The 14,035-nt window shown below is 41.0% G+C and overlaps 1 protein-coding gene across 3 annotated transcripts in view; it reads right to left on the bottom strand.

Moving 5' to 3' along the window:
• Positions 1 to 14,035, bottom strand: part of DYNC2H1 (dynein cytoplasmic 2 heavy chain 1) — a 669,732-nt gene that overhangs the window by 75,166 nt on the left and 580,531 nt on the right. For all 3 annotated transcript variants that reach the window (XM_073613106.1, XM_073613107.1, XM_073613108.1), the window contains one exon: positions 8,876 to 8,965. In XM_073613106.1, the coding sequence (XP_073469207.1) occupies positions 8,876 to 8,965 (90 nt within the window). The remainder of the gene's footprint in view (positions 1 to 8,875; positions 8,966 to 14,035) is intronic.

Genomic DNA, 14,035 nt, shown 5'->3' with positions numbered 1-14,035 from the left:
TTAAAAGCCAAACCTTCAATACCACTTTAATTTGCTGATTGCAATTCACTGGCTTAAAAAAAAAAAAAAAAAAAAAAAACACACACACACACAAAAAAAAGAATCACTATTGCAAATTTAAACTGATATTAAAAAAAAAGATTAAAAAAAAATCAATATGTGTGTGGATAGCAAACCGCAATGGCATTGAGGACATGATGTGAGGATATGGAGAGAAAGGATGGCTGCAATGAAAGGGCTCCAGCTTTCCATTAAGAAGACATTGTAATGCAGATTGCTGTCTGCGAGTCTCATTCTAGCTCACCTGCCTGATCTATATTCTACATGGAATAAAGGCATGTTTGCACTGATTTAGCTTCTGAGTGAAATGATTGAAAAATGTAAACAAAGGTGTTCTGTTATTTGGAAATGATACACAGAGTACTTTGAAAGGTCACTATTAGCATATGTGGTTGGTTTCCCATTGTAAATCTGTATAACAACCCAACAAAATGCCTTGCATACATATGTCCTATTTGACCACAATAGCAGAAGCATAATTTAGCTGTTCTACTTTAAAGAGAACCTGAAGCGACAAAAGAAGCCAACAGGGCTCACTACCGGACAGCACAAGAGGGTGCCCAGCAACAATTTTATCTTGAATGGTCTGAAGGTTATCATCAACCCCTTTGATGTCCCATTGGCTATTCATTGAAAAACAGCAGTATGGCCTTATCAAATCTATACCACTACACTGATAAAAAAAAAAAAAAATGCAGTACATTAATAAAGCACAGCGACGAGCTTCTGGAAGGTGCATTGCTGCTGGCTTCAAGAGTCTGAAGCCATGGTAGCACAAAAAAAAAATTATTGAGAAGAGAAAAAAAAAAGAGCTAAGAGGAGACCGATTCTCCCCAATCATGGAGTCCATTCTACTGTGCTAAGCAGAAGGAACTTCACAGGACTCCACAGGCTCTATGCCACAACCTACATTTTATAAATGGGCCACAAAATTCTGATACTCAGTCTGGAGTAGCCATGTAGAATATAACAAATAGCAAATAGCGACATCCATCCTTAAAAAAAATAAATAAAATCTAACAAGGAAAGGTGTGAGAAAATGGAAACACAAAGCATACTGCAGCTCTCACAACTTGAACCCTTAAAGCAGAACTTTACCCAAAACAACTTTATAAAAAATAATGTTCTTTAGCAAGGAACATACAGTACAATCCACATTAATAATTACGCTACCAAAATTAATGTGTGCTGTAAATTGCCTCCAGCATTGCTTCCATATCTTCTTGCTGGAGGCTGCCATATTGCTGAAGCCCAGAGCCCCTGAACAGCAGTAAATCATAAAGTGGAACTAAACTCATGGATTTAAAGGTTTCAAAAAACAGTTACATTCCCGAAAAGTCGCTTCGTCGTTCCTGCACTACTTTTGGTGGGACTCCAAAACGACTTGCAAAGCCTTCTGTTAAAGAAGTCGTATGCAAGCGGCAATGAAGTTGCACAGGGATGACGGATTCATAGTTGAGCAAATTTGAAGCCGATAAAAAGCAACAGTTAGGTCATTCAATTCACCAGCATCCACCAAGAATTTAAAAAATAAGTTGGGGGGATGATTGACGCATTAACTGACCATACATATATTACAAGCGTTAAGAGATACCTCTCAGATCAGCAGGATGTCCTCATGAACGTAACACAGCATTGCTAATTTACACTCTCCATAAAGCTGCTAATTAAATTGTTGTGTAGCAGCAGTAAATCTTTAAAGGTTTTCAGGACAAGAGACAGAATGTAAAAACCCCATTCAGAGCAGTGCAGCACTTCAGGGCAACGTGTCTCACCCTGACCTCCAAGGAATTTCACCGCTTTGTTACAATCATGTTAATTAAAAGCTGCATTGTTAGAAATTCACAGGAACATTTCCCAGGAATAGAAGTATATTTGTTTCTCATATAATTCTCTGCGATGCTAATTATCTCATTCCATTCAATGCTGAAGAGTCATGTATTATGTAATATTTCTTCCCTCCACTGTTGCTGCATTTATAGATATGGCCCATACATAAGAGGGTTGGCTACTCAGTCCCATTGTTAAAGGTCATCAAGGGGGGCACCTTGTGAAAAAAGAACTGCAGCATTAATGTCACGTCATTTTAGAGCTGCTGGTGTTAGGAACATGTGCCAAGGAAAATGAAAATTCCTGCTGCACACTAAGCGAAACCAGTAACTTGGTGAAGGGTTAACTAATTGTTTAATATAATTATGAATAATATTTCAGGCTGTAGAGTGCTACTTTAAGTTCTGTTTGGAAGCTGTTTGTCCTAAGCATATTTGAGAAAGTTATATAGTAAAAGTGAAACTTAAATGAGGAACTTATAAAGTCAAGAATAGCCTAGCAGCGAGACAACCAGAGGAAGCTGTCTAATAGAAAATTTTAGATTAAGACTTCCATAGATCATGATTAATTAATATGTTATAAAATGTGAATCATTATGAATGGTTAAATGAATAAAGGAGGTCTTCTCCTTACATTAAAGGAAATATGTCATCTGAAATGCAGTTATCATAATATGCAGGGCTGGAATTACCATTGGGCTTGACTGGGCTTAACCCCATGGGCCCCGTGGGCCCCAGCCAAATGTACTTGGCTAGTTCTGCTCACAGTCACGCCTAATCCCGCCCTATGATGGACATAACACAGGGACTGGGCGTGACTGTGCGCGGAGCTAGCCGAGTACACTCGGCTATGTATGTATATCGGCGGCACTCGGCTCCGTTCAAAGTCACGCCCAGTCCCACCATTGGACCTGTGTTATGTCCATCGTAGGGCGGGACTGGGTGGGACTGCGAAAGGAGCCGAGAAAAGCCGACAGGAGCCATATTTAAACTGCAGTGACACTGACAAGTCACTGCAGCCTGGGTAAGGCTTTAAATGACATGGACAAGGCTGCAGATGGAAACTGATAAGGCTGCAGATGGAGGCTGCAGATGGAGGCTGCAAATGACACTGAAAAGGCTGCAAGGCTGCAAATGACACTGACAAGGCTGCAAATGACACTGACAAGGCAGCAAGGCTGAAAATTACACTGACAAGGCTGCAAGGCTGCAAATGACACTGACAAGGCTGCAAGGCTGCAAATGACACTGACAAGGCTGCAAGGCTGCAAATGACACTGATAAGGCTGCAAATGGCACTGACAAGGCTGCAATGTCACTGGGCAAGGCTGCAAATGACACTGGACAAGCCTGCAGATGGACGCTGTGCAAGGCTGTATTGATGAGCATTTAAATGTAAGTATTTTTCCTTAAAATTCCTTAAACTCTTATCTTAAGGTTTGCTGATTGGTTATTGGCAGTTACGTAGTGCCTCTTTTATTGCCGTTGAGAAAACCTGTCTGCATTAGAGAGTGATGTAATGGCGGACAAACGGTATCAGAGTGGCGCGCTTAAAAGAAAGCTAAAGGTTTAAAGTAATGTATAGAAGGTAGGGCCCGAAAGTGACTCAAGCCCAGGGGCCCCCACCACCCTAAGTCCTGCCCTGATAATATGTACTGTATATGCATTATATTTGTATCTTATGGTGGGCAGAGATGTTCCCACCCACGTCTTTTGTATACTTAACATGATGAGCCATGCCCAATAAACAAGTCTCTGCTCTTCACTCCAGTGTGTGTCTGAATAAGCAGGACTTCCAGGGCCCTGAGCAGTGGCGGCCCATAATACAGGGTGCAAGGGCGCTGCCCCCCTATCCATGCATCCGGCTCCCTAATCTACATGCAGGGTGCTGGATGCATGGATTCCAATGGGTTTTTTTTTTTTTAAGAATTTTTAGCACAGAATTCGAGCCAGAGGCTCTAATAGGCTTCAAAAAAAGGGTGGGCTTCAAAAAGGCTTCATAAAAGTTGTGTGACAAAAGAGAATGCCGCACCCCCCCCCCCAAACAAAAAACACCAGCCGCCATTGGCCCTGAGGTCAAGGTAAGGTGAGGGGGAGGCCGATGGTAGAATTTAACCCCTACACCTAGGTTCAGCTTTAAGGATGCTGTGATAATCAGAAGGATGGGAATGTAAATTATAAATATTAACACCAAAATATTGCTTTATTTGACTTCATTGTAAAGTCACCTGTAGGAGGAATGTTCAATCTTTTGGGGCTATGTTGGATTCCCTTCCCCAGGCATACACTTGAATACTAGTGACTCTACAATAATTTTAGATTAAGAAAGTTTTGGGGTGCTGGTAATATGCATCTCAACAGCTACCAGGCTTCAAAAGATCAGTCCACCCATCCCTGATATTTCACTAACTGGTAGGTTGAGTACCCCAATGGGCTTTTATATCTTTTAGGGTCTCCAGAGATGAGAAGCACACCTCATAAAGCCTGTTCAAAGACCAACTTGTAGTCTCACTCCTTCAGCAACAAACTAGCTTGCGAAAATAGAAGGAGAGAGGCGCCTCTAAGTGTAGGAATATAAAACAGATTTAATAAAGGTAAGACAAATGGCAACTCACATAAATTCATAGTAATAAAGGCACAACAAAGATGAGGGCATCCGGAGTAAGCTGTCAACAGTGACTGTTCTCCATAGCACAGGCTACAGCCGTTGTTATCCTCCTATCGCATCCAGGAAGTCGGCCGTGAGACGGAGGATTGAGGCGCTTGTGGCTTGAAAAAGGCATAAAAAAGGAGCACCACTGCCACTACATCCGCTGTGCACAAGCTCTGAAACGCACCCACGGTCCAGTGACGTAACCCATGCCCTACACTGTGCTCCACAAGCGCCACAAGCCTTGTTCCGGGAGTGTTCCATCCCATGGCTGACTTCCTGGATGCGAGTGGAGGATAACAATGGCTGTAGCCGGTGCTATGGAGGACAGTCACTGTTGACAGCTTACTTCGGATGCCCTTATCATTGATGTGCCTTTATTACTACGAATTTATGTGAATTTCCAATTGTCTTACTTTTATTAAATCGCTTTTATACTCCTACACTTAGAGGAGTCGCTCTCCTTCTATTTTCATAGCTCAAGTTGGAATCTGCTTCTGATCTCGTTTTAGAGGCTGCCATTTGTGGATGGACTTTATTCCTTTTTAGGTCTTTTTTTTTTTTTATATATCCCTTATATGGACTATATACTGAATATGTTTGAGGATCTGTCTCTCCTTTGCACAGCCCTAGTATAACCTATGCCTTTGATTTACCAGTACCCACAGGTGTGTTTCTAGTCAGATCACCTTCTCACTGTTTGTTTGTAACAAACTGGCTTGTACCTGTTGTACAATGCATGCCTAAAAAGTTTATCAAAGACAGTGGGATACCCTTATAACTACTGTTGCAGTTGTGTAGACCTGGGAACCAGAGCACATATTGTAGATCTAAACACACAGGTAACCAATGGGCTGTTTAAACTTGTACTAATGTAAAAGGTATCAAGCCAAGCTAAATATTTAAAACGTAAAGTGGAAGAAAACCTTATCTATCTATAACTATTCCTAAAAATGTTCCCTCCTCTTCCTTTTACCTATTCTGCCTAACCTGTATAAAAAAGGCCTATGTACCATTTTTTAATCTACCCCGGTATGACAAAGTCCTCCCTGTAACAGCATCTCTCAAATTGGAAAGCAGTTTTCTGGACACTTATTTCTAATTTGTGTAGCTTTACCAAAAATAAATAAAAAATTGCCTATGCAGATAAGAGGCAACTGTAGATTAACACAAACTGTGACGCTTTGACCAAAGTACATTAACCCTTTAAACTACTACTTTGCATTGAATTATAACATACATTTCATGTAAGATATATGGCAGTTAAATCTCATAGTGGTTTTCTATGTATTTATTTTTCTATTGATTGAATTAGATGAACTTGTGTCTTTTTTTTAGTCTGAGTAGTAACAGGCATTACACCAATTCTAGACTTTGCTGATGTAGTGTAAAAAGACAAGACCTCCTTGTCATCCCTGAGAAGTATATAATTTCCAATCCTCATATAGTTACATAGTTAGTCAGGCTAAAAAAAAGACAAGTCCATCTAGTTTAACAAATTGAAAAATAAATACGTAGAAAACCACTATGTACACAATCCAATACTCACAGTTTTCCAGAGGGAAAAAAGTCCAATTTGCTCCGGGGGGTTATGGGGGGGGATTCCTTCCCGATCCCCTGAAGGCAAATCAGGTATTTCCCAAGATCAACAATCTCTGGTGTTATTACCTATAAATGTTAGTATTCAGGTATATTTTGTGCATTTAGGAATGCATTCAGCTCTTTATTATTCATATTAACAAATCTCAGCTGGGCAGAACTAGTTCTTGAGGGAGCTTATTCCATTTTTTCACAGCTCTTACTATTAAACTTAGTAAAAGAAAAAAAATGTCACCCTACAAGGCAATGTCATTGCATACTAGCACATTATGAGAGACTTACCTTAAAACGAAGCCCTCCAGAGGCCCGCGGTCACCGCTGATAAGGCTTCCATCTCCACCTGGTCTTCCTTCCAGGTTTGCGGACTCTGGCCATCTGAATGGCCAAGCCACGATGACATCACTCCCGCGCATGCGAGTCACTGTTTACGGCACAGAACGGTATACCGTTCCTTCAGAGCACGTGCCTCGGTGAGGTCACAGCTGCTGCTCTGCGGAATATCTCCTAAACGGTGCACGTTTAGGAGATATTCATTTTACTTACACGTAAGCCTTATTATAAGCTTTATTATAAGCTTACCTGTAGGTAAAAATCGCTGACAAGACTTTACTGCCAGTTTAAGAAGTCTTTCCGTATAGGGAGGTTTAAGTCTCTTTTCCTCCAGATATAAAGAGTGCCACTTGTCTTCTGTGATGGCCTGAAAGTAAATAACTCAACACCAAGTTCACTATATGGACCCCTTATGTATTTATATGTTAATCATATCCACCTTAGGCCTCATGCACACTGGTTTCTTGTAAATGCTGTTTACAGCGTTATTCAGCGTTATTCAGCGTTATAAACTCACCTAAGCTGTATTTTTTCAAAGTTTGGAGTTTGGAAGTTTATTTATTTTATTTTAGGGCGTTCAGACAACAACCCATAAACTCCCCTGCTGATAAACTGCTAAAAACGCTCCGTACATGGACACAGGATAATATAGAGGGGAGTTTAAGGGCTGTTAATAAAAAATGCTCAAACTTACAAAAACATAAAAGTCTAACAGCAGTAGTGTGCATGAGACTTTTATCTCCTCTTCTCAAGAGAGAATAAATATAGTTCCTCTAATCATTCCTCATAGCTGAGCTCCTCCATGCCTCTAATCAGTTTGGTTGCCTTTCTCTGCACTCTCGTTCTCTGATATCCTATTTGTGAACTGGTGCCCAAAACTGAACTGCATATTCCAGATGAGGTCTTACCAGTGCTTTGTACAGGTTCAAAATGATGTCCCTCTCTCTCTCAGGTTGGGTTCAAATATATGCGAATTGGATGCGGGTTTCTTCACATCCAATTCGCATGACAGGCGAGTGTGCTGGGCTCTCAATGGAGCTGGTTCACACAGGTCTAGGGCGGCTGTGGTCCAGACTGTCCAGACTGCAGAAGGGTCCTGTGCATCTTTGGGTCTGGTTCAATTGCGAATTCAGGCAAAAATTCAGACCTAAATCACACCTGAACCGGTGTACAGAAACGTACTGGACCCCATGCTGTGAACCGTGGACGCACATATGTGAACCCGGCCTTATACAGAATGCAGAATCTAATTACATCTTTACTTTGGAACAAGTAAAGGGAAAACCAACTAAAATATTCACAAGCAGAACACTAGCAGTTTGTCAGTGACTGATATTATGTAGTTAACTCAGGAAAGAGATTTGAAGGGTAGCCCTGGAATCTTATGGTAAGCCTAATATTATAATGGGTATAAAAGTATTCAACTGAGATGTCTGGATTCCTAGGGCTGGCAGCTTCTTGACACAAAGGACCTCCACTGTCTCCTTGGTTTGTGACTGAGAAAATCTAAAGTCGAAGTGCCACACCAAAATCTGTTTCAATCTAAGATAAAAGACTTTAACACAAATCCAATGCATTTCGGGGTCAGGGAATACACCTTTAATGGGACTTGAATTGAGAAGTATTGGATAAGGGACTGAGTACAAATGATATGTTTTTTTTTATCAAACTAGGAGCAGAGTCTGGCAGTAACTGGTCCAGAAAGGCATTATGTACTTAACGGCTTCTTGCAGAATAGGTGCTAAGGACAGAAAAATAGGCAATACTACCCTTCTCCTATCAATATATTCAAGGAGATTGTGAAAATGTCAGTCGCTAAACAATCGTACAGTGATATTTGTATATACAGCAATAAACATTTAAAAGCCTATCTGCAGTTAAACCTTTTTAGCATGGTGATCTTTGAACTTCTATCAGATTTTTATTCCCGTTTTACAGATTTCTGCCCAGATGCACCTCTGTATCAAGATAACAGAGGGTTCATTCAGATGAGCTTCCGCTAGCGAGAACCTGCGATTCTTGTAGGTGGAGAAAGTAGCTTATGCATACCTTGCTTGTAAGCAGCAATGGCCAGGTTTGTACCCCATACAAATCAAAGGCTGGCTGGCATTGCTGCTGTTCGCATGCAACTTCTCACAACAGTGGTTACATGTCAATAGAGCTTCTGACTGGCCCTGGACCAGCTGTTTGCATGTCAAACTGCTATTCGTCCAGTTTTTAATGTGGTCATAGCACAGAGCACATCTGTGTCCAGTTGTGGAGTTAAGGAACATCCGAACCCTGCATTCCATCTTGATAAGTTCAAGGGCAATTGATATAACAAAAAGCGAGGGGAAACAGACAACCCCAACCCTTATGTAGACTTTAAAAACAAACATGATATACGTTGGAACATATTTTTTTGTACCTGAATGGCTACTGCTCGTGTTACCAGCCCTCTTAGGTACTGTAAAGGATCTTCTGGACCTTCCCATTTGCTTTGCCAGGCGAGTGGACACTGATGAAAATAAAAACAATTTAATTAAATATAAAACTATGATCATTTCTCTAAAAGCATCTGCATCATTTAATGCAAACTAAGTTCCAATAAACAACCTAACAATAGTCAGCCACCATGATGTGCAGACACCCACACACGCCTCCAATGTTCATTTGTCTCATCCCCCCTCATGCGTCATCACGTCGGTGGTGACGAGTGATGTGGTGACGTCGTCGGCATGCACGCGATGATGAGTCGCGTCACAGCGTGACCAACATCAGTACTGCGCATGTGCAGGCGTCTCTTTATAATCCCAGATGGCACGTCTGCCTAGAAAAGAGACCCTGCCGGCACACCAGTTCTAACAACATTACTAAGGTAGGCACCTTTAGTCTTGGTATCTTTCTTTTTGCCACATGGGGCTCCCTTTTTCCTTCCTGTCTATGCATATTTTGGCCTTACAACAATGAACTTCCATTGGTCTACTGAATGCAGGTATAGGAATATCTTCCCTCTGACCGGCCAGGATCATCAATGCATGTTTAATTACTTAGCATCTTACTGGGCATTATATACTTAATGCACTGATGGCTTGAGTAATTACTAGCTACTCTACAATGCCATCACATATGTATATACATATATAAAGGGTTACTATACATAGCTTTATCAAAGTTTATTATATTATTGGCTCGTTATATGCTATTTCATTACAATATTCAACGCCCGATTGATTGGCCATTATATATATATATATATATATATACACATATACATACATACACATTACTATTATGCATTTATCTTTCTTTCCCGCAGGCCTAATTATCCCATCACTGTGCCCGTTGGTCTCCCTATCAGACCACAGGTATTGTTCTACACCATGCTCACTGGGTTGGCTGCAGAAATCCCTCTGTGGAGACCCTCTTGTGAGATCTAGGGCCTTGGGGGTCTTCCACCCATTTGGTCGTTTCTCCAACAGGAAAAAACTTTATTTCCTTTTTTCCTGTTCAGCTTCATCCTGTTTTTTAAGGAATTATTCATTCTATGACACAGTACTGGTATGTATGTGCTTTCACGGCTGCTATGTTCTACATGTAGGCGCAGTGTTTGCCCTGTATTTGAACTGTATAGTCTGCTCTATTTTTTCAGATTTCTTTAAAAACTCCCTCCGTCTTATCTATGTCCCTGAAGAAGGGATATACTTCAAGACTCCCGAAATGCCTCAGTCTATACGAGAAGCTTTCGCTCTAATTTTCTCCAGCTCCTCAGGAGCGGGGTACTCAATATGATGTATTGTATACAGTTATGGTGATGCACCAACATGCTTTTAACACTTGAATAAACAATTTTTATGTTTTACTTCAATTTGCTTCATAAGAGTTTGCCCTTAAAGTCCCACAGTACCGAGGGGTACTTTTTCTTTGTTTCTTCTATACAATATAGTAGGATGTTGGCAACACATATTGGATATGTAATTTTCTCTTCAGTGGTTTCCTCTTTATAATTAACCTAACAATGGTTAGTCTCAAGCAACGGGAAGTGTAAAATGTATGAGACTTTATATTGGCATTCTACCTAAAGCAGTATTAACCACTTCAGCCCTGGAAGGATTTACCCCCTTCCTGACAAAGCCATTTTTTGCGATATGGCACTGCGTTGCTTTAACTGACAATTGCGTGGTCGATGTTGTACCCAAACAAAATTTATGTCCTTTCTTTCCCACAGATAGAGCTTTCTTTTGGTGGTATTTGATCACCTCTGTGGTTTTTATCAGGACTGCGACATTGGGGCGGACAGATCGGACACTTTTGACACATTTTTGGACCATTGAAATTTATACAGCGATCAGTGCTATAAAAATGCACTGATTGCTGTATAAATGTCACTGTCAGGGAAGGGGTTAACAATAGGGGGCAATCAAGGGGTTAAATGTGTTCCCTCACTGTGTGTTCTAACTGTGGGGGGATGGGACTGACTTGGAGAGGAGATCGTATAACATACCTCATGTAACATTTGTTATACAAGGTGTGTCTAAAAAGCTTGGTGAATGGATTTAGAAAACAAACAAAACAGATGAAAACAAATGACCTTTATTGGCTTTCAAAATAATCACCATCCTTCATAACACACTTTTTGGCAACGTTCATAAAGCTTCTGGAAACTGTCAGCAAAGGCCTCCTTAGGAATCAATTGCACAGAACTGCTGTCACACATTCTTGGATGATGCCATCATTGTCTAAGAAGCCGATCAACATTGTCTTGACCTTGGAATTTTGCAGGCGACTTTTTGGGTGGCAGGAAAGACAGTAAACTCCATTCCATCGATTGCCGCTTGGATACCTGTATCGAACTGGTAGCACCAGGTCATCGTTTGTCGCACTCGTTCGATCATATCAGGGGTTCTGCTGGTCAATGGCCGTGCATCGCTTATCCTCAGTCGTTACCTTCCTGACGCTAAAGCGTTTGAACCAAACACATTTTCTGCTCATGTCTTCTGTCCCGTACACTTGCAACAACATTTCATGCGTCTCCATCGCCGTTTTCCCTAATTTGTAGCAGAAAACTTTTTTTTTTTAATCAAAACATTTTTATTTAAGAAAATTATTCTCATAATACATATCATTCGTGCATTTTGTTCATTAAAACATTATACAAAAAGTAGTATCCCTAAGGAGCAAGGAGTTTACATAGGAGATCCACTGCTTCCCCGTGGGTACCGTTGGTGCCATCCAGACGCTTGGATACTGTATCGAACTGGTAGCACCAGGTCTCATCCCATGACGATGGTTCGCAAAGAGTATGACTCCTGATCACACATGATAATTAAATATCTAGAGGTTTCCATCTGTTGTGCTTTCTGTCCATCTGTCAGCCTGTGTGGCACAAACCGGGAACAGACCTTCTGCTTACCCAAATCTTCGCAGATGATGGAGTGCACTGTGTCCTTGCTAATGCCTAATTCCTCCGCCATCAATCGTAGAGTAAGATGTTTATCTCGTGCCATCGTTTGTCACACTAGTTCGATCATATCTGGGGTTCTGCTGGTCAATGGCCGTGCATCGCTTATCCTCAGTCGTTACCTTCCTGTCGCAAAAGAAACCAAACACATTTCTGCTCATGTCTTCCGTCCCGTACACTTGCAACAACATTTCATGCATCTCCATCGCCGCTTTCCCTAATTTGTAGCAGAAAACGATGTTCACTCGTTCCTCCATTGCACTATGACACTACCTCTCACACTGACTATGACCCGCAGTGGGTTTACCCTGATGGTCACGTGTACTCCACACTAGGTGGTGCTTCTCGACATGTCTCTGGATAGCCATGTGCATACGCATACATGGCCCACGTTGAGATTGGACCATTTACCAAAGTTTTTAGACACACCTTGTATTGCAGCTTACCAATTCTTAGATGTGTGATGGCTGTATTAGTTTTCTTTTTTTTGTTTCACCTGGTGATCCAGCCAGTCTGTTGTTTTTCAAAAGAAAAAGCTATCTTTTAGCTGCATCAGTTTACAGGGATGAGACAAACTATTTAACACTGGCAGGGGTGCTTACAATGATAAACTTTTATTCATTCAGGTAAAAAAATGAGCTTCCAGCACACCATAATACATGAAAAATTGGATCGGAAACTTTTTTCAATGAAGTGTAACACAACGATTCCCATGTGCATGGTGCTTTGTGTGCTGAATTGCACATCCACTGAGGTTTTAATTTGCAAGGTACATGGAGGCCCATTCAGTGCACCACACCATGAATTATGCGTTACAACAATGCAGCAAAAAATGTGTTTATTACGTTTTATTGCAAGGCATAAAACAGTTCTACATCTGGAGGTGCATAAGTTGCTCATTGCTAGAGTGCAGGACACGAGATTGCTGGTTTCCTCGCCGCAAAAAATAAAAAAATAAACAAAACTTGTGACTGCATCAATGCTAATGTTGTACGTTTAGAAAATCATTCTGCTCTTTCCAAAGCTCTGCGATATTGGAAAGCTTGTAAACAGTACGATATATCGGTCCATTAAAACTCATCATGTTATTTATGGCTCCATTCTGCTCTTCTCTAGGCTGCCAAGAGCATATCGGCATTATTTCATCCCAGCTTAGGGGCCTTGTTCACAAACGCACACATTTATATTAACTACAGAGGGGCAGATTTATCGAGGGAATGAAAGGAACGACTGCTATGTGAAAAGGAGATTGCAGGCATTTAATTGTGCTATGAACGATGTTCTACAATTTAACCAGGCAGTGTTAGGGTTGCAATAATTGATGTGTATATAAAAGTGTTCATAGCACAATATATTCCAGAGAAATATCCCTCAGTCTTCACACCAGTATTTTTTTAAGTAAAACTCCACTTAGGACTGATTGGAGGAACCAGGTGAGGAAAGAGTAGCGTGTAAACGATATCTCTGTAGCATCATGCAGCTTCATGAAGATGCTGGCGCATAGAGTTGGGTAAGAATCTTTCTTTTTTTTAAATTCCATATTTCTCCTTTAAGAGACCCATTCACACTTTTACATTCTGTTGTGATTTGTTACCGCAGGTGCATCAACGTGGTATTTTGTACAATAACTTGAACTGCGTTATAGTAGCACAATCATTTAGAATGGGCTGCTAGCACAGGGTAATGGAAAAAAACGTGTCCTCACAGCATTTTTTTTATGTGCAGCACACTGTAACCCATTGTACCACAACCTACCTGGAAATAGGAGCCTACAGGAGAGGAGGACAACAAAGCCCAGTGGAAAGCACGTATTTAAAAATGTGTTAAAAAAATCATTGGTATGGCCTTACCACGGCCATTCCACTGCTTTAAAAAAATACAGCAATGTGCTTTACAAGTGTGGTTACTATTCCTCTGACTTCAGGAGTTCAAAGTAGAGCACTAATAAATGAAAGAGAAAAAAAAAAAGGAGAGAACCGCCTGATCATGTAACCTGCCAAGCAGAACGAAATCTATGATGTACCACTGGCTATACACTGCGGCCTGCATTTTATGAATGGACTGAAAAATGCAGGTCCCGATGTGCAGAAATCAAGCAATATAGGCAAATCAAGCAGTTCAATTAGC

Source organism: Aquarana catesbeiana, linkage group LG02 (genome assembly GCF_042186555.1).
Source record: "Aquarana catesbeiana isolate 2022-GZ linkage group LG02, ASM4218655v1, whole genome shotgun sequence".
NCBI lineage: Eukaryota > Metazoa > Chordata > Amphibia > Anura > Ranidae > Aquarana > Aquarana catesbeiana.
The sequence above is the reverse complement of the archived record's forward strand: the minus strand, read 5'-3'. Positions and strand labels throughout refer to the sequence as shown.